The sequence below is a fragment of the Pseudorca crassidens genome, chromosome 7, assembly GCF_039906515.1.
Source record: "Pseudorca crassidens isolate mPseCra1 chromosome 7, mPseCra1.hap1, whole genome shotgun sequence".
Taxonomy (NCBI): Eukaryota; Metazoa; Chordata; class Mammalia; order Artiodactyla; family Delphinidae; genus Pseudorca; species Pseudorca crassidens.
The window spans coordinates 14,205,439-14,226,788 of NC_090302.1; the positions used below are offsets into that span (position 1 = coordinate 14,205,439).

A 21,350-nucleotide genomic window follows, 5' to 3' on the forward strand; every position below is an offset into this window, starting at 1 on the left:
TCACGGAACAATAAGGGTGACCAGTGAAATGGAGGCAGGTGAGTGAGGAGAAGTGCCACTTGTGAGAGCTGCCACAGTGCTGAAGAGGGACTTAAAATCCAGCTGGGGCTCCTGGCAGCGAAAGTGAAAAGGGAAATTCAGTTACAAGGTCTCTGGTGTCTATAAGAACACGTTAAGGTAAAGGGACAGCTTTTGCTGGCACTGAGGCCTGAGGGAAGTATTTCCTCCGGTGGGTTTTTGTAAAGAGTTCTCTGAGCAGTATACAGACTCTTCGACAATACCCCATTCAGTAGAAGCAGTTTTGTACAGGGCCAGATCAATGTCACCCAAGTCTGTTAAGCTTGTAAGTATTAAGGTTTTCAGTCCCTAGGACTCTCTCTAGCTGTTTCCCATTATTTTCGTTTCTTGGACAAGAATTTCAAAATAAGTGGGAAATACTGCAGCCCTGTTGAGAGATGATCCCCAACCCAAAGCCTTTGCAGTGGTCCCCTGTCAAGCAGTATGGGCTTTTGTAGCATTGCCTGAATTCTTTCTGATGGCAAGCCAGCCTCTCTTGGATGTGATCAAACCATCCTTTGCTCATGCCAGAAACATGTATTGCCGTCTCATTGTGCCTGCTTTTGAGCATTTTGGAGGGAGACAGTGCCTGCCTGAAAATGCAGCTTGGATCTGAGGCATCTGGATTCACTGTGTCTGATGGTGCGTGAACACTGAGATGTTGGCTGTGAGAGTCAGCTCATTGTTTGTTTGTTTTAATTGCCTGTGATTGCAGTGACCTAGTAGTGCCAGGCAACTCAGCACGTGTGGTAATTTGCAGTTTGCTCATTTGTTTATTCAGGGGACATTTATTGAGCACTTGCAGTGGTGCAGGCACTGTCGGTAGGCTCGGGTGAATCCAAGCTTTGGCCTCTACCTCGGAGTCTTTTACGAAAAGGAAGGTCAAAAAGTGAGGGTCTCACGGGTAGATTCCCTTCATTGTGTTATACCTCCTTGCCACCAGAGGGACCCACATCCCTTCAAAGAAATTCAGGAGGCCTTTGCAAAAAACAAACAAAACCCCCCAGTATTCCCAAGTCGGTGTCCTAACTGTGATGTTCAAAGTGTCCCAGCTTCTGTGGTCTAACAGGAATGCTGCTTGGGTTCTCACATCTTTGCCCTCACATCCCTTGTTTGGCTCCAGAGACTCAAGGCGTGTGTGTGTGTGTGTGCGTGTGCGTGTGTGTGTGTGTGTGTGTGTGTTCAGGTGTTCTGTGTGCTGCTCGGGGTGGGTGCAGGGAGGAGAGGAACAAGTCATAGTCTTTTTCTTCTCCTTTATAAGCACCGTTTATTAGACATTGGTTTAGCCTGTTCCCCAGACTGTCTCATAACACTCTCGTCTGTTACGAGGCCTGTCGCCCACAACTCTGGCAAGTGTGTGCTTCAGTACCGGGGCCCTTCGCTCTGCGGGGATGCATTTGCTGGCCACAGCCCAAAGATCTAATTAAAGTTGTACCCGTCACCCAGCTGGCTAATCCTGTGTGCTTTGACAGGAGCGGGTTTAATTTCAGGGTGGCTCAGCCTGAACCCCTCCGGTTCTCACGTGTGTTTATTGACGGGTCGCTCCAGATGAGGTTGCGAGAGCATTCAGGACGTCTTTTGGTGAACCGTCATCAAGACCTGGCCTTTGGAGACAGTGTCTGTAGGCTGTAGGCTAGTTGGTTTAGGGCTAAGACCACAGACCTGAGGTAGTGTGATTTTTACCAAGGGTCAGAGCTCCCCCTGCCCTTTTGCTTAAGGTCAGGTGTAAAGATTTTGAGTCGGTATCCTTGTAGAATGGGCAGTTTAAATGACCTGTGTGGGAGAAGTTTTGTCTTGGCAAATTCCAGTTTCTCGTAAGAGAGGCACAATGCAGAGACTTGGGAGTCAGACCAGATCTGAATCCTGGTTCCATCGCTTGCTAGCTGTGGGGCTGGGAACCAGCTACTTTGCCTCTGCAGACTGTGGTGTCCATTTCTTGTCAGAAAAACAGATATCAGTTGTGAGGATTCTATGAGATAAGGTATAGCACTTAGCGTTATATCCGGTGCATCATAAATGATCAGTAAAAATTAGCTGTTTTGTTGATGGTGATGACGTCACTGCCTTGGGTGCTAGAAACTTAGCGATTTAGTGGGTATATTTGGGACAGGGGAAAACAGTGCCGGACTTAGGTTGGAATCTCAGCGTCAGCAGGTGCTTAACTCTGAGCTTCCAAGCCAGTTACTTAATTTTTCTAAACTAATGTTTACTCCCCTAAAATGGGGTTAATGATATCTAATTTAGGATTAAACAAATGGATAATAAAATTTAATGCAGGAGTAAATGGCTACTGTGGTTCCTGGCTCACAGAGGGCGATGCTTATTACATTAGATTCCTTCTTTTCCTTCCTCTTTTCCTGCTTTTAATGGTGTGGCAGGTGCTGTCTCAAGACTTGGGGTGACACAGCCCAGCCCGCTAGACTCTCTGACAGGCGCTGCTGACTCATAACTGTGTTCTGCCTTTTCACCAGTCCAGGCAACAAAGCTGTAAATTTCTTCGTTGATCAGCACTCACCTCTCCTCTGAAGAAAGTGCTCGTCTGTTCCTTTTCAACTGATTAATCCCTCTAGGAAGGGCGTCAGAACCCTTTTGAGTGACAGGCCCTGGGTGTGAGTGGCTCCTGCGTGGGCCTGCTGGGGAAGCTGTTTTAGAAGGCTGTTCCCATCACTTTTCACAGGGTATTGCTGTCGTGTCTCTGGGGTGCAAACAGAGGCTTTCCCTTATCTCTGGTTCTTCCTTCATCATTTCTGTGCTAGGCTCTGTCCTGGGCACTGAGAGTACAGGACTGAATCAAGTCAGACACAGTCTCTGAAGGAATCTAGTAGAGAAATATAAAAGAAATGCAGACAAGAGCTGACTAAAGTATAGCGTGATGAGGGCTGATAGAGGGATGGCCCAAGTGCTTTGGAGCACAGAGAATGCAGCTGTGCTGAGAGAGGTGCCGGGGAGGGGGAGGGAGGCTTCACAGAAGAGGTGGGTTTGAGCTGAGACCTGAAGGCTAAGTAGCAGTTTGCCTGGGGGTGAGGGGGACAGGAGGTGGAAATGCATTCCTGGTAGAGGGAAGGCCTGTGCAAAGGCTGGGGCGTGAATGAGCCTGGCACAGGGGGAGCGGGGAGGGGGCTGGAGGAGAGGGCAGGTGGGGTTTTAGAGACGTGTGGTGCCTCGCCTGGCGCCTGACAGCTGGGCCTCGGCCCCCGCACAGCTTGCGCTTCAGCACCTTTGTCCGTTCGTTCTTCCCCAGCTTCCTGGTGGAGCCTACACGGAGCTCCCTGCTCCGAACTGCTCGCAGCCAGTACCACGCATGTTTGTTGGTCTCTTTGGCAAGGACTGTCTCATTTCAGTGGTTTCTGTTTATTTATTTTTTGAGCATATGAATTCTTTGTTCAAGTGAACTCTTCTGGAGAGAAAACATAGAAAAGTGGAGCTGCGCAGGGTGGGGTGGGGTGAGGTGGCAGGCCTGGGAGCCCCTCTCTCCCCACCTCGCCCCGCTCCTGCCTCAGCCCCCAGCAGCCACGAAGCTCCGTAGAGCGTGGCTGGAACGCCAGTATCTCCTACTAATTCTGGAGATTCTTACATCACTGAGTTCCTGTACCTCATTAAGATTTTGGAGAAGTTTCCTTTGTATATTTAAAGGTAACCACTGAGCACTTTGACAAGCTTTCTCACAGTGAAACCTGATAAGATGGAAATTTGATGGATGAGAACCTTCTCTTTCTCCATCTGGCTAGAGATAAAACAAACCAGCTGCCTGGAGAAGGAAGTGTGAGGGCCTGGCTTTTCATTTCTAACGTGATTCTAAGATTACAGGGATATTTTATTTTCATACAGCCCACTTAAAAAGAAAGAAAAAAAACTGCCCTGAGAGAGCTCTGATATGCAAAGGCAACGCTCAGCTCAGTGTTGGCCCAGAGTGTGCCTGGGAATCTTCAAGGAATATGGCCCATTTGGGTGGAAATTGAGGCAGCTCAGTTCATGGCATCATGCAGACTCGCTGGGGCCATTCTCACTTTAAAGCAGGATGGTGGTCTGGTGTAGGATAGGGGTCTTCAAACTTTTTCCCCTTGTCTCTTTGTTCAGAAGCAAGTAAACAAATGTACGTAAGGGAGCTCTGCAGATTCCTGCATTAAAACCAAATATAAATTTCCATGCTTTTCCCCAGCCAACCGACTCAGTTTCTGGAGGAAGGCCCGGGAACATGTAGTTAGATGATGCTGAGAGCCGGCCAGGCTTGGGCATTGCTAATCCGAGGGCTTCGCAAGTTCGGTTTGAAAAACCACTAGTTTAGTAAAAAGAACACAGATAGACCTGGTTTTAAATCCTGATTCCACCACTTTGTACTTTGGTTAAGTTGCTTGAGCTCTCTGAACCGCAGTTTCCTGATTGGTACAATGGGTGTAATCAGAACCTCTACTCTGTAGGGCTGCTGTGAGAGGTGGATGAGGTGTGACGGAGGTAAAGTGCCCAGCACTCTCGCAAGTGCTGTAGAGGTTTATAGAATAAAGTGGTGGGTAACATTTTGGGAGGGTGATTGCTGAGGGCCAGAGTAATCAGGGAGGGCTTTGTTCGAAGGGGTGGCCCTTGGATTGGCCCTTGTAGGATAAGCGTGCTGTCTCCAGGCAGAATTGGGGAGATTTTACTATTTTGTTTCCAGATGGAGGGGACGGGCTGGAGGCAGGTGGGGGCCTGGAGTGCTGGTGGAGCAGTTGGGTGAGATAAGGCTAGGTGGAAGGTAAGCTGGAGCTGCTGGAGGGAGCCCACCGGAGGGAGCCCAGAGTGACCGCTTGTTAGGAGGCTTCGTCCTGCTGTTAACTCAGAGTCCCTGAAGGGTTCTGGGCAGAGAGGTAATGATCAAAGGAAGGCGTGTGGTTTGGTGGGTGAACGCAGTCAGGAGAGCACGTAGACAGCGGTTGCCGTTGACCAGATGGGAGCCACGTGCTGAAGAAGGCAGTGCGGTGGGCTGGAGGGAGGGAGGGGGTGCTTCTCTCTCTGCCCCCAGTGCTTCAGCTTCGCCCATCCTGCCTTCTGATGCCTCCTCCAGGGAGGAGGAGGGGCTGATGTGGTTAATCAGAGTCCAGGATATTCACTGGGCCGTCCTTGCTCCTGGGTTACTGTACCTTAAGAACACAGCTTCTGGATTCTTCCGCTTTCCTGCTGCAGACCTAGCCAGGCTTGGCCCTTGCTGGGCTGGCTGACGTCCTCATTTCCTCAGTCGTCTTCTTTTTCCACTTCTGCCTCTACTTGAATAAGAGGACTCGGATGGCTCCCTTAAGCTGCATATCCCCTCCCTGTTCCCCCCACCCCTGCCCGCCCCCCCCCGAAAAAAAATAAACAGCCCTCAATTTTATTAGAAAGCTCTACTGTGGTTATGAGATTGTCCAGACTTGTACTTTGCTTCTCAGTCTGCGATTGTTTCCTATGTTCAGTGCCTCTGAGAACTCTGGGGGTGTGGGGAGGGCAGTAGGAGTGGATGGCAGGGCAGGACTTGGGCACTCGTGGCCATGTAGGAGCAGCAGAACCTCACTCTTCATCTCTCACGGGCTCTGTGTGGAGGATGCGCTGGACCTTCAGGCCTGGGTCTCCTGTTGGATGAGGAGGTGTGTGTGAGAGGCAGGGGGAAGAGCTGAACCTTGGATGGCGATGCTGTGCCCAGACGAGGAAGCGTGGGAAGAGAGGTCGTTCTGGAGCGGGGGTTGGGGGCTGTAGGGAGAGGCGGAGGTGACACAGTATTGTTTCCTGGGCACCTGCTTCTGTGCCGGGCACCCATCTCTCAATTAACCCTCCAGGGATGCTAGGAATCTATATTAGTATCTCCATTTACTGGAAAGGAAACAAAGATTTAAGTTATCTATCTCTGGCCGCACAGCTAGTTAGCAGTAGAGCCAGGATTCAAGGCTAGGTCTGCCTGTCTTCACAGCCCAGAAATATTGAAGGAGGTTTGGAGAAACCACCCAAGTTTATCAATTTTCATTTCTGATTGTTTTGCTCAGGCGAGACATGCCGTTTCCATACCTCCCCTAAACATTTATTATAACTCTGCTGGTGCCGAGCCCATGAGCCCATCAGCTGTCTCTGTGTTGCCATGGCAGCCACTCCTCCTCAAGGCCACCTTGGCACCCATTTCCCCCCTCCCTGCACTGGTCCTTTGACTTCAAGCCTTCTCCGACTGCTCTTCATGTGAGGTCCAAGATCCTTGGTCCTGCCTCGTTCATTAGCTGGTTTATTCCATCCATCCCAAGTCCTTGAGAAACTATAAAATTAGCTCCGGGGAGTGGACTGTTGACCAGTGGAAGCCCGTGTCGCAGGGTGGTTTTATACTTTCTTTGGTTTTACCAGTAGTGCAGCTGAGTGGGAAGAGTACAGAATGTGAGGTCAAACTGACTTGGGTTTGAATTTCAGCACCAGAACTTTCTTGTTATAAAGCTTTGTGAAAATCTTTCAGTCTCTACAAGCCCTAGGTTCTTCTCTGTAAACACAAGACTAATAATACTTACTGTGTAGGCAGTTTTAAGGGTTAGAGATGTTTTATGTGAAAATACCTTGGCCTTGGTAAATAGTAGTTCTGTTACTAAGCTTATAAGAAGAGAAACAGTTTGTACCCTTTGGTGTCCTGACTTTCCTTGAACTCCTGATTTACGCTGAGAGCGCTCTACCCCCCAAAATGTACACATGAACAAATTTCCATGGACTCCCAGGGGCCGACCTGTTCAGTGGCCCTCAGGTTAAGAACCCCCCAATCTGGAGGAATGACAAAACTATACGTCCTTGGTGGGATCCTGGAGCAGGTATGTTGTTTTCACGTTGTCAGCTCTATTAGGTTGAGGGACATATGGGGGAGAAAAGCAACAACATAGTGGCTTTTATCACGTAAAACATGTAAGAAGTTGTTAACCTAGGTTGCTGAATTAAAAAAAAAAAAAAAAGAACTGGAGAATGGAATAAATGATTGCCGAACACACGCACATAGACAAAAACTTGACCAGACATCAAAATACGGGTCTGATAGGTGTTTTATAAAGGAGGGAACTGAATCTGGGAAATGATGTTAAGTGGACCTGTAATTACTGTGCATATGAGCAGTGTATACTTTTTACTTAGCATAATACACACATATTTTAAAATTAAAAAGTAGACAGGATCTTTCTAGGATGGCAGGTGAATTTATTGTGAATTTAAAGACGTACCTAAGTGGCTTAACAAAAGATTTCATTGTCCCTTTCTCAGCAGTTTTCAGGGGGAGGTTTGTTTAAAAGCAAGTGTCAGGTGACCATCGAGTGGATTGGGATCATTGCATTAATGGCTGATAACGAAGAAATCCAAACCCTTGTCATTGTGTGGAAGCGAACTGAGAGGCTTGGAATCGGACAGGTGCTGTCCCTTAGTGACTGTGGTTTTGGGAGAATTACTTTACCTATCTGGACCTGTTTCCTCGTTCATAAAATGGGAGCAGTCCCATCTACCTCCTTCATTTATTCAGTCGTCCAACAGATATTTACTGAGTGCTGTTTTGGTTATCTGTTGCTACATAACAAATTACCCCTGAACTTGGTGTCTCAAAACATTACCATTTTATTATATCTCATGATTTTGTGGCTTAAGGGTTTGGGCAGGGCTCAGCTGGGTGATTTTCTGCTCTCCATGGCCCAGGTCACTCATGGCATTCAGCTGGTGGATGGGCTGGTCTGGAGGATCCATAACTCTTCACTCACATGTCTGCTACCTTTTGGGGGATGGCTGGAAAGCTGACACAGCTGGGATTGTCAACTGGAGACCTGTGTGTGGCCTCTCCAGCATGGCAGCATTAGGGTAGTCGTGCTTTTTGGATGGTGACTCATAGTTCCAAGAGACACGAGTTGGAGGCTGCCAGTTTCTTAAAGCCTGGACCCAGAAACTGGCTTAGTGTCACTTCTGCCATATTCTGTTGGTCATGGTAGTCACCGCACTGCCCAGACTTAATAGGAGGGGACACAGACGCCACACCTTTCAATGGGAAGGTCAAAGAATTTATGGCTATCTTAAATCTGCCATGAGTGCCTACTATGTGCCAGGTACCATTCTAGGTGCTGGAGATAAAACAGTAAACAAAATACACAAAAATCCCTGCTTTCATGGTAGGGGAGACTACAACCAAAACATACACCTAATTAAACACCGTATTAGCAGATGCTATGAGGAAGAATAATGAAGGGAAGGGATATGGGGAGTGAGGTTGCGGTGGGACTTGTGATGGTTATTTTAGGTGGGCTGGGCTTGGGAAGACTGGACTGAGAAGGTGACATTTGAGCTCAGACTTGATGGAAGTGAGGGAGCAGCCTTGGGGAATTTTCCAGGCAGGGAGAGGAGCGAGTAGAAGAGCCTTGAGCTGGGAGTGTACGTGGTATGTAAGAGAGACGGCAAGAAAGCCGGGTTTGCCAGAGCGGAACAAGTGAGGGGAGAGCAGCAGAAGAGGTCAGCGAGGTAGTGGGGGTCCAGGTGGAGTAAAGCCTTGCAGGCCACGTGGGTTGTGAAGGTTACGTGGGTTAATGCGATTTGACATACCGCAGCTTTCTTACCAGTGGAGCCCAGGCGTGGGCGGTCCCGGGTGTGGGCGGTCCCGGGGCGGCCCCAGGCTACTGCCCACCAGCCGTGGCTGCTCCTCTGCGCTTGGGCCCCGTCCTCGTTCGGACTAGGACAGCTCGCTAAGCGGTCAGGAAGGCAAGACGATCACGAAACGTTCATCATCTGCCCGTTCTCTGGTAGCATTAGTAAGACAGATGGACTTTGTCCTGGTGGCCTTTCTGATGTCGGGGGACTGTGAGAGAGTGTGCGAGTGTGTGTGTGTGCTTGTGTACGCTCACCGTGGGCGATTCTTGAGAGATCGGCTTTTCCTTAGAACCGTCCTCGAAACTACTTTCATGAATGGCTAAAGACAGTTTGCACAAGGGGAACTCTAGATAATCAGACATATCAAAGCTGATGGTGGGGGCCATTAGAGACATGCGCATTCAAACCCTTTGAAGGACCATCTGATACCAATTAAATTAGCAAAGATTTAAGAAAATAGTGCTGGTGAGATTGTGGTGAAACAGGAAACTTAGGCTTTGTTGGTGGCATTTCAGCCACTGTCTTTTGGGAAGAAAGTGAATTCTTTTGTAGAGAGAATCCTCGAACCATGCTTATTATTATTACTCTTTGGTCTAGTAATTCCACTCTTGGAGATTTAGCCTAAGAAAACAAACCAGAAGTTAGAAAAAACCTGTTTTATGCACAGAGCTGTTCTTTGCTCTATTCCCCGTAAGAGCAGACAGAGGCGGTGGGGAAATAGGAGAGGTAGGATACTCTCATTAAAATGGATAGATAGGAAGATTGTGCATCACCCGGTGACCTCACCTAGCCTTTCTCCTGGACTCAGAGGAGGAGAGCCAAGTCGTAAGCTCAGGCGCAGCAGCTCCGGGGACCTCCGTCTTTTGTACTTTTTTTTTAATAATTATTTTCTGGACGTTATACTCTTAAACTTTTCTTTTTAACTTCTAAGATTTTTTCTTTATGTGTCATCATTGTTTAATTGGCGTGTGCTCTTTGTAGCTCATGGTGTAATGGAATAAAGTAACATTTTTGGGAAAAAATCCAAACCAAAGTTAAAATTGTATAAAAATTATGGCTGCAGATGGACAGGGGCTGACAGGAACGTCTGCAGTGGGAAAATGTCTTAATTTGTTGGCCCAACTGTATTGTGGGAGAGTGTTTTTATTCTTTAGCTTTAGAATTCTGTGACTGTTGCCTTATAATAAGATCTTCTTTCCTCCCCCTAGAATTGAATTTCTGTTTACATTTATAATTCACGATAGGTTCTTGGTCCCGTTGTTTTGGATTAAAGGCTTAGGACAATCTTATCATCATCTGTTTGCCCAAGAAAAAGAGTAACATTTAATCTTTGAAGTCGTTTCTCTCTTTTTAAAAAAATGTTACTTTAAAAATGTTTACTTTATCCCCCATTATGAATGTGGTCTATACTTAGTATAGAATGTTTTAAAAATTGAGAAAAAATAATTGAAAAGATCATCCATGGGCTTCCCTGGTGGCGCCGTGGTTGAGAGTCCGCCTGCCGATGCAGGGGATGCGGGTTTGTGCTCCGGTCCGGGAGGATCCCACATGCCGCGGAGCAACTAGTCCCGTGAGCCATGGCCGCTGAGCCTGCGTGTCCGGAGCCTGTGCTCTGCAGCGGGAGAGGCCACAACAGTGAGAGGCCCGCGTACAGCAAAAAAAAAAAGATCATCCATAATCATGTGTTTTGGTAATTTCTTTCAGGTTTTTAATCATTACTTTAAAAAAACTACTTACTAAAGAAAAACGCAAATGCACAGAAAAGGAGAGAGGATAGTACATTGACCCTCTGGTAATTGTCACCCAGCTCAGCACTCATAAACTCATAGCCAACCTTGTTTCATCTGTACCCTCCTCCCAACTCCCTCTCTTTCAACACTCAAGTATTTTAAGCAATTCCCAGGCATATTATTTTGTTGGTTTTTCAGTATGTTAAAAAAATTTTTTTTCCACTTCAGAAAGATTAATAATTTCTTAATATTACCAACTAGCCAATTAATGTTTAGATTTCCCTGTCTTATTTAAAAATTGTTGTAAAACAGTTTGTTCAAATCATGATCTGGACGTTGTACTGATTGATAAGTCTCTTTTTTTAAAAGTTTTACTTTTGAAATAATTTTAGACATAAAGATTCGAAATAATAACAGAGTTCCCATGTATCCTTCGTCCCGCTTCCCTAATGTTCACGTTTCACATAACTATGGAACACTCAACAGAATCAGGAGATTAACACTGATACAATATTGTTATCTGCAGACTGTATTTGAATTTTGCCAGTTCTCCCATTAATGCCCCTTTTCTGGTCCAGGATCCACATTGCCTTTAATTGTCATGTCTCCTTAGTTTTGTCTAATCTGGGACAGTTGCTCAAGTCATTGTCTTTTGTGACCTTGACTCCTTTGAAGAGTACTGATCAGTTATCTTGTTACTGTCCCTCAGTTTGGGCTTGTCTGATGTTTCTCTCATGATTAGATTGAGGTTATACATTTTTGGCAAGAATAGCATAGACGAGATATGTCATATCTGGAGGTGCATAATGTCAGTCCGTCTTATTTCTGGTGCAGTTAGTGTTGGTCACTTGGTTAAGGTGGGGGTCTCCTGGGTTTCTCCGCAGTAAAGTTACTATTTTCCATTTGTGATAAGTATTTTGGGGGAAATACTTTGACACTATGTAAGTGTCTTGTTTCTCCTCATACTTATAAGCATCTTATTGATGACCCTTACCTACAACAGTCATTACTGTGGTGTTTGCTTAGTGGTGATTTTCCATCATTCCTTCTACACTTATTAGTTGTAATTCTACTGTAAGGAAGGACTGCCCCTTCTCCTGCAGTTATTTACTGTATAGTTGTTTATATCAGTATGGACTCATGGATATTTGTTCTATTCTGTAGGTTGTTAAGCCGTTACTATCGTGTTTTATTTTCTTGTTCAGGTTGGCCCAGATATGGCCATTGGGAACTCCTTCAAATTGATTCCTGTGTCTTTAACATTTCTTGAGCACTTCCGTACTTGTTAGGGTCACAGGATGTCCTGGACTCTTCTTGTATTTTCCCTAACCCAATCCTGGAATCAACCATTTCTCTAAGGATCTCTGGTTTCTTTTATTGGAGAATGATATTTAGGAACCAAGATCTGAATGACAGGTATCCTCATTACTACTGGGGTGTCAGTACTTCTAGGCCTTGGCAGTAGACAGAGCTTGAAAATATGTTTGCATACATGCACATACACATCTGTATTTATTTCTGTGTCCATCTCTGTGTGTGAGCAAGAGTGCGTGTGTTTGTGTGTGCGTATTAAGAAAAGGAAGCTAGAATGAACTCAGAATGAATCAGTAGAATCAGTATGAATTTGTGAGTTCACACTAGCCTTCCCTAACTTTCTTAATTATTATTTAATCTACAGGTTGTCTCTCCTTTTTTTTCTTTGAAATTTATTTGTTGAATAAGTTGGGTCCTTTGTCCTTTATTGTTTTCCACATTCTGGATTTTGCTGATTGTATTTTTGTAATGTCATTCAACGTGTTTCTCTGCTGACTTTCATTTCTAGTAAATTGGTAGTTAGATAAGGTGCACGATCAAATTCAGGTTTAATTTTTTGGCAAGATCACACCATAGGTGGTCATTTGTACTTCCAGCAGGAGGTACACTGTATCTGCTAGTCCCTGTTTTTGTGATGTTACTAGCCGTGGATGATTGCTTGCAAAATGGTGATAATCTAATTTCATCATTCCTTCTTCTTTTATAGCTGTATACTTGTATGAAGAAAAATTTGTTTTTCATTATCTATTTAGTTACTCTGGGGTGTAGTTCATACAAGAAAGACAACGGAAGAATTCCCTAAAACCTTCTAAAGGTGACTGTATTAGTTTCCTATTGCTGCTGTAACAAATCACCACACCCTTGGCCGCTTCCCAACACACACCTACCCTGTGGTTCTGGAAGTCAGAAAGCTGAAATGGGTCTTACCATGGCAGGGCTGTGTTCCTTCTAAAGGCTCCAGGAGAAGATCCATTGCCTTGCTTTTTCCAGCTTCTAGAGGCTGTCTGCACATCTAGACCCGTGACTCCCATCTATCTTCAGAGCCAGCAATGGCTGGTGGAGTCTTTTTCGTGCTTCCCTCTTCCACTTTTAAGGATCTTTGATTATATTGGGCCCACCTGGATAATCTCTCTATTTTAAGGTCAGCTGATTAGCCACCTCCATTCCATCTTCAACTTTTATTACCCTGTAATTCAGCATAGTCGGAGATTCTGGGGGTTAGGATGTGAACATCTTTGGGGGGCCGTAATTCTGCCTATCACAGTGACCAAAAGGTTTTTTATTTTTTAATTATTATGAACTCATAGCTTTTTAACATTTTTGATGTATTTTAATTCATTGTCATCCTTGATATTCTAATTGTCCTATCTTTCGACAGTGAAAAAGCTTATTCGAGTTGATTCCTGAGTTCTCTGGACGTGAATGTGTAATCTTTGACAGCTTCCTTCCTTTCTGACATGATAAGATGTCTGAGCTCATACTATATATTCCTGCCCCAGGCCTGGAATCATCCCTTTCTATAAGGCAAACTCTGGTGTGATTTAGAATCACCTGGAGGGCTTATTAAAACACAGCTTGTTGGGCCCTCCCTCCCTCCCTTCAGAGTTTCTGATTTAATAGGTGTGGGTTAGGGCCCAGTGATTTGCATTTGGGGTTCCCAGGTGGTGCTGCTAACTCCGTTCTAGGGACTACACTTTGGGAACCACTGTTTTAAAGAACCCTGTTGGTTTTTTGTGGTGAGCAATGATATTTAGAGACTCCAGCCTGCATGCTAGGAAGGATACTGATTCTAGGCTTCTTCAGTGAAGGGAAAGAAATAAAATGTAAGTTCATATTCGTATTTCCAATTCAAATTGAGAATTACATGTTTTAACTTCTTTTATATTTGTATTTGTTTTCTCTGAGGCTTGGTTCTTATGATAGTGATAATTACTTATTTAATAAATATGTATACATCTATGCACACAGTTTCAGAGTAACAATACGAATATTATTTCCTGCAACATGATTACTGAAAGCAGTTTACGATTTTCGCAGCAGTCCCTTTGACATTGGAGAAATATCCCACTAGGGGTGTACAAATTAGTCTGCTTTTACGTTACTGAGATCATTCCTCTCTGGTTGGTTAACCAGTCACCTTGATACACAGTTAAATTCTTTTTCTGTTTCTTTTGCTTTTAGTTTTAGGAGATTATTATTTTATTTTTAAAATAATTATCTAAACATTTAAACCACTTCACTGGCACATCTGTAAAATGAGTCTACTCTCTCCTGTACCTCGTTCTCTCCTTTTCCGTACAGGCAGCCATTATTTATGGTTAAATAAATGGCAGTATGCTAGACATACTTTTTTTTTCTCTTGGGGTCCACACCACTTTCCACCCCACATGCCCACCTGCGCAATATGTTTAGAAGATTACTTGAGGGCGGGATATTTGTAGAGTCCTCATTCCTTTTCCTTTATAGCTTCAGAGTGCTCCGCTGTGAGAATGCACCAGAGTTTGTTCCTCCGTGGGTGGACATCCGGGTTGTTTCCAGCCTTTTGCTGTTACGAATAGTGCTTCAATATTATAAATAGTACAGATTTTGAGGTAGTTAAAAATCACACTGTATACTGTTTGTTTTCTGTTTTTTTCCTTAACAATATAACATCAGCATTTTCCATGTTATTATAAATGTCATTTTTTAAGACAGTTTTTTTTCTGATTATGAAAGTAATACAGACTTAGAGATTTTAGAAACTCAGAAAAATGAAAATCAATGCAAAGTCACCCATAATCGCTCTACTTGGGGATACTGTCATTATTTTGGTGTGTTTCCCCATAGCCTTGACAATATTTTGTGTAAACGCTTAGAAAACAATCACATCATATTACATAGTATACTGCTTTGTTTTTACTCGTAATTGTGATTTTTTTATACCATATGCTTTTTTATAATTAATTCTCTGTTGCTAGATTTAGACATTTAGTTTCTTTCTGGTTTTTCAGTATTGTTAATAATTTTGTGATAAATGTCTGTGCATTGAAGCTTTCCCCAAATTTATTATTCTTAAAAGTTGGTTTTTATAAGACTTTAAATGAGAAGGAAGCTCACGTTTGTTAAATATATCTATTTAGCTTGCTCTCTTACAGCAGTAAGGTAAACAGGTGAAAGATTACCTTGAAACTTTTGTCAAGTAAATTCCATTTTTTCTTTTTTCTTCTGGTAGGACCTTAGAAATGAAGTTGAGAAATTACGCAGTGAAGTGAATGAAAGAGAGAAAGCAGTGGAGAATCGTTACAAGAGTCTTTTGAACGAAAGTAATAAAAAATTGCACAGTCAAGAGCAAGTGATCAGAAGTCTAACAGAAAGTGCCAGTCAGAAGGACTTGTTGCTTCAGGTACCACAACAGTTTTTCTTTTGTATTTAAATCTTTTGACTTCGGCATAGGTTTTTTTTGTTTTGCTTTGTTTTTTAAACTTTTTGACAGGAATGCTTATAAAAAGGTAAGGCTGGGCAAAAAAAGACTGTGGTCTTCACTGTTATTTATTGGAGCGCTGTAGAGCTTTTTTTATGCCATTTGGACCTCAGCCACCAGGGAGGTAAGATTGTAGAAATGAAAGCTTCGAGAAGAGAAGGGAGTTGTCCTGGGTCACGTGACTAGTAAACGGCAGGGCCTGATTCAGGCCCTGGCCTGCTTTGCTCTAGCGCCAGCCTTCTGCTGCGGTCCTGGCTTTCCTTTGTGCCATGCTGTCTCACTCCTCTGTATTTTTCTTCTATCTGTTCCTTTTTTGTCATGGACTACCCTTATCATTTGATGGTATATTGGATTTTTGATTCAGCTCAGAATTACGGGTAACCATGGTGGAGTGAACATGCGTGTTTAACACTGCTTCCTCCTGAAGCCTCATTAACGTGACGGTGAAGGGGTGAAAAGGTATAAACGCACAGGACCAGGAGAATGGGAATGGTGGAAGGGCAGGTTGCTGTTTGAATGATAAGTGGTAACTACATAGGATTCAGCTTTCTCCCGTCTGCCTCATGTCTTGGGGATGAAAAGCCAACAAGAAGAAGCTGATTAATCCTACAGAACCCAGGAAGGCTCAGCGGGCAGTGGGGGTACCTGGTACCTTTGTCAGCAACAGAGGTTGCTGGAATGCTGGGCAGTTAGGTGGCCTTATTGTCACCAGCACTATATGGGAGGTTTACTCTGGGGGGACCTTAAACCAGAGAAGCTCTGGCCTGGGGCTCACCAGGTGCAGCTGAAAACAGGAGTGGATCCCTCAGTGAGAAGGAGTGGAAGTGTGCGTACCAGCACGGAGAGTCCTCTGTGGACCCAGAAGACTGAAAGATGCTGACTGACAGTAGGGGGTCCTTCAACCAAACAGCCGAGTCCCCGCCTGATCACCTCACAGTGAGGCTGCCGTTGAGGTACCTTTTCCACACTCACAGAGCTTCTGGACACTTCTACCCTTAAAGATACGTGGGTGGCCCGAGTTCCTCAAACAGGAGAAAAGCGTCTAAGAGGAAAGACAAAGACAGAACAAAGCTATGTAGAGGAAACAGAAACAGTGGAGGCGGAGAAGAAAACTAGACAGCTTTTCAAAAAACTCAGTACTGTAACATCTTCAGATAAGAAATGAGTTCGGGATCTGATAAAAAAGATATTTGGGAAAAAGAGGGATGACCTTATTGGAAATTGGAAGTATGATTACAGATATAAAGAGCCTAATAAAAGAGTTAGAAAAGTTGCACGAGTCAAGTACATCTTCCAGAAAATATAGTTAAACATAGAAACAAATAAAAAGGTGAGCAAATGAGAGAAGAAAGATAAGAAAATCAGAGGCTCGAGTCAAGGGCTCCAATATATGACGAACAAAAGTTCCAGAAAGATAGAAGAGGCAAAGCAGAGGGAAGGAAAAGTTCAAAGTAATAGGAGAAAACTTTTCAGAATGCAAGGGCAGATATCTCTACCTTGAAAGGGCCTGCTCTGTTTCTGGCACGGTGAATGAAGAAAGACATCTATCGCAATTTCACAATCCTGTGTCATTGTGAAATTTCAGAACACAGGGGCAGAGAGAGGATCTGAAAGGCTTCCAGAGAGAGGAAAATAATAGGTCCCATACAAAGGATCCAGACCCGAAATGACATCAGAATTCTCAGCAGCAACATTGAAAGCCAGGGGAGGGAGGGAGACGCAAGAGGGAAGAGATATGGGAACATATGCATATGTATAACTGATTCACTTTGTTATAAAGCAGAAACTAACACCGCATTGTAAAGCAATTATACCCCAATAAAGATGTTAAAAAAAAACATTGGAAGCCAGGAGACAGGAGAGCAGTGCTTTCAGGGTTTTGAGGAAAAGTGGTTTCCAATCCAGCATTCTGTAGTCAGCCAAGCTGGCAGCAAGAATGAGGGCAGAATAAAGGCAATTTCAGGTATTTGATGCCTAAACTCATCTGCCTCCGTGTGCTCCTTGCAGGAAACTGCTGGAGGACGAGTCTCTACAAACGAGGAAGTAACACAGAATGGGATCCAGAAAGTAGGGAATTCACCTGGCATGTGGGGAAGGCAGATCCCAGCCACTTACGCAGAAGCCCAGATTTGAGCCGTTGAGGGAGGGCTTAGTTGGGATTTTTTCAAGAAACTGAAATAGAGCCCATCATTTACCTGATGTGTCTTGACTCCATGTAGAAGAATTTATAAGTTTGGAGATAAATTAACACTAAGTACATAATTCAGTTTTATGAACTAAGTAAACACAACAAAGCAGTTGTTGCTAATTCCAAGAAAAGCAAGGAATTAAACATGAACGGAAATGTTGCCATGGAACACCATTTGGCTGGGCTGTGGACGGTATGTGCGTGGCCATAATCACGTAAATGCAGAATGTTGATTTAACCAAAATCGTGATGTAACTATTAGGAAAAGCGTTGGGGGGTGGATGATGTGAGAGCTGCATCCTTAAACTTCTATGACAGGAGCCAGTTAATAAAATCTAACCTTAGGAAATCAAGCCATGTGAGCATAGGAGCGCAGTGTAGAAACATGGAAGTAAATAACAGAAATCAGTAGAGTCAAAAGCGGTTTTTTTCTGCGAGTGGGACTCAGAGGTGAGAAGTGGCGAGCTAGGGGTGGCTGTTCCCTTCTAAGCCTTGTGGGCCCGTTTGTTAATGTGTATGTATAGTTGGACTTTTAAGAAATAAAAATGAAAATTGTAACTCAAGCACAACTGTATGATGGTAATTCTGAATTTCTGTTTTGGTTATTTGATTCCCTGTTACAGTTCAATGGGTTTTTACAAAAAATTGCTTCTACTTTCTTGTTTGTGTTCAGCTATTTTAGAAATGTTTGACATGATGAATTAATTCTGATGGGTGATTGGGAATGAGATGAGGTTCTCACCCTTAATTTCCCACAGAGAGTGGACGGACACTTAGTGCAGGAGTTACCAGGTTTTAAATTGTTAGGAATAGATTTCTGTGCTTGAATTTGGCCGAAAGACCAGAGAAGTGGTTTCCAGGCCTGCAGTATCGTTGGATGTGACCTCGTCTGAAGGAGCTGGTGAACTGGGCTGTATGGTGTCTCATCGTGAAGGAGGAGCTTTCACCTGTGACCAGACCCCCAAAGTAGTTGCAGTCTTGCCTTTTTCTTCCTGGAAGTCAAACCTCCTCGTAGATATGGACGGTTCAAGTTTTGTCAAATCTGTAATGTTTCAGGAGCGCCTAGACTTTGTTGGGTTTCGATACACAGTCCCTCTAATCACTGCACTAACCCTGTAGCATGGGAAACAGAAATCACACCCTGGCCAAGGAGGACCCAGGATTGGAGCCTGGGTCGTGGGACCAGAGCCTGGGCTTCGTCTTCTGTACCCGCTGGGAGGTGTCCCAGTGGTGGCGAGAGGGGAGGTTTGTAATGACTGCCACTGTCCTTGCCTGTGCCTTGCTGGCGTGCTGCGCTCCTGGTTGTAATAATGCACAAAGGGATTGCATTACCATTTGTAATTGCCTAATATGTGGGGATGGTGGCAATTGTTTAAATTGTGAAAAACAGTAAATCTTCCCTTAAAGAGTTTGGGACCATCGCTTAGTATTTTTTTCTTGATGACAACTTCCTTATGATTTGTTTTCTTCCTTAGAAATTCAGTGAAAAAGACTTGGAAGCAATACAGCAGAACCGTTATTTAATGACTGCGGGGGATCTCGATTTCAGGAGTGAAGACTTAATAACAGAAAAGTGCTCTTCTCAGTCACCAGGCAGCAAAAGCATCTTCTCCGAGGTAAGCCCGCCTGAAATTGGACATTCACATGCAAATTCATATCCTTTCCTGACACATATTTGATGACTCCTCTGACCTGAAGATCCTCCAAGGCCCTTGTGCTGGTAAATGAGCTTACAGCAGGTAGGAGGAGGGGTTCTCAGTCTTCCCTCCTTACAGATTAGTATCCTTCAGCTGAGTGTTAGTATTTGCACTGCTCAGGAAACCGAGAAACTAGAGCTTGTTCAAAGATGAGCCTCATGTTTGCCCTCCTGGGGGCAACTCTCTCAAGAACTATGTAATCTCGAGGTAAGAACATTTTCCAGTTGAACATTTCCATGCACACCTACAAGGGCACAGCAGGCCCTTCGTGATCTGGCCCCAAGCTAGCTCTCCATTCTCCTTTTCTTTCATTCCCCATCATCTCTAACAGCACCTCACTTCCTGCAGATTCCCGAAAACTCCGTGTTTGTACCTCTCTGTGCCTTTGCACATGCTGTTCCATCTGCCTGGAATGCCTTCTTCTTCCTTGTTGACCTGGTGGCTCCTGCACACCCCTAGGGCTGCCGCTCTGGTGTCACCTCCTCTGGGCTCCTTGCCTGGCCTGCTGAACGCGACGTCTCCTTGTCCACCCCCTTGTGCGGCACTTGGCACATCCATCCACCGTAGCGCTTAGCCCTTGGGTTGACGTACGGAGCCGCCTTGGTGCTTCCCCTCCCTGGAGCCCTGCGCACCCCAGGAGGCACCCCAGGGGAAGGGAACTGGTGTTCGTGTCTGAATCCCAGTGCCTGGCTCAGTGGACGTTTGTTGATTGAATGACTGATGATATTGGTTTGTGGAGATGCGTCCAGATTGTTCTGATGTGCAGCTTGCCTGTACTACAGCTAGGCAGCCAGAGATGGGAAAGAAAGGCGTTCACTGTCGGCCAAGGTTTGTTGTTTTTTTTTAAGCCCGGCTTTAATTAAGTACATACGTTCAGAAAATAGGGAATTGTTATGCAAATTTTTCTCTGATGAATGACTCTGATCATGACTTGTGGTTTTTGTGAAGGATGATTCTCAAAATAATTAACAACCAGTGTAGCACGGGCACAGCCATCAGAACAGACTCAGGCGCTAGGGCTGGAGTGGGGTCCCGGAGGCCTCCTCTTGTGCCAGGCACCAACCCTGTAGTTCCTGGGTCTTGGAGAGGGGCTGGGGTGGTTGGGGTGCATGGATCAGGGGTTAGTTTACAACTGGTGTAGACATGTTTCCATATTTTAGCACCAGTACCGGCCGTTGCACTGTGTATCCGCTCCGTATCAGCTCTGGTCCTGGAGCGCACCGCTGCCTGAGCGGTGGGGGTTCCTTCTTAACTCTGACCATTTGTGGATTTGCGTTTTGCCATCCCTCTTGAATAAGAATGTCAGCGAGAACTTGGCCATTGGGCTGGGCCGGAAGTCTGGAGGCCTGGATTCCTCTCTTGGTTCTGTCACTTCACTTGAGTGACCTTGGGCAAGTCCAGTAACTAAATCTCAGAGGGCTAATGTTTTGTGATTTAGTTGCTTTATTTTGTGAATAGTTCCTTTATTTTGACCAAATTTAGTTGGATATTAAGATGCACGTTAACCCATAATCAGACACAGTCTTGTTTAACTGTTTTTTAAAAATTGAAGTATAGTTAATTTACAATGTTGTGTTAGCTTTAGGTATACAGCGAAGTGATTCAGTTATACACGTGTGTGTTTGTGTGTGTGTGTGTACATATATTCTTTTTCAGATTCTTTTCCATTATAGGTTATTACAAGATACTGAATATAGTTCCCTGTGCTATATTGTAGGTCCTTGTTGTTTATTTTATATATAGTAGGGCGTATCTGTTCATCCCAGATTCTCAATTTATCCCCTCCCCCCTTCCCCTTTGGTAACCATAAGTTTGTTTTCTATGTCTGTGAGTCTCTTTATGTTTTGTAAATAAGTTCATTTGTATCGTATTGTTTTAGAGTCCACATATAAGTGGTATCATGTATTTGTCTTTCTCTTTCTGACTTGCTTCACTTAGTATGATCATCTCTGGGTCCATCCATGTTGCTGCAAGTGGCATTATTTCATTCTTTTTTTATGGCTGAGTAACATTCCATTACATCTTCTTTATCCATTTAGCTGTCGATGGACATTTAGGTTGCTTCCATGTCTTGGCTATCGTGAATACTGCTGCTGTGAACATTGGGGTGCATGTGCCTTTTTGAATTAGAGTTTTCTCCAGATATATGCCCAGGAGTGGGATTGTAGGATCATATGGTAGCCCTCTGTTTAGCTTTTTAAGGAACCTCCATACTGTTTTCCATAGTGGCTGCACCCATTTACATTCCTACCAACAGTGCAGGAGGGTTCCTTTTCTCCACACCCCCTCCAGCCTTTATTATGTGTAGACTTTCTGGTGGTGGC

The 21,350-nt window shown here is 44.5% G+C and overlaps 1 protein-coding gene across 4 annotated transcripts in view; it reads left to right on the top strand.

Annotated features, from left to right (window-relative positions):
* Positions 1-21,350, top strand: part of CDK5RAP2 (CDK5 regulatory subunit associated protein 2) — a 181,974-nt gene that overhangs the window by 67,258 nt on the left and 93,366 nt on the right. For all 4 annotated transcript variants that reach the window (XM_067743509.1, XM_067743507.1, XM_067743508.1 and 1 more), the window contains 2 exons: positions 14,893-15,063; positions 18,805-18,945. In XM_067743509.1, the coding sequence (XP_067599610.1) occupies positions 14,893-15,063; positions 18,805-18,945 (312 nt within the window). The remainder of the gene's footprint in view (positions 1-14,892; positions 15,064-18,804; positions 18,946-21,350) is intronic.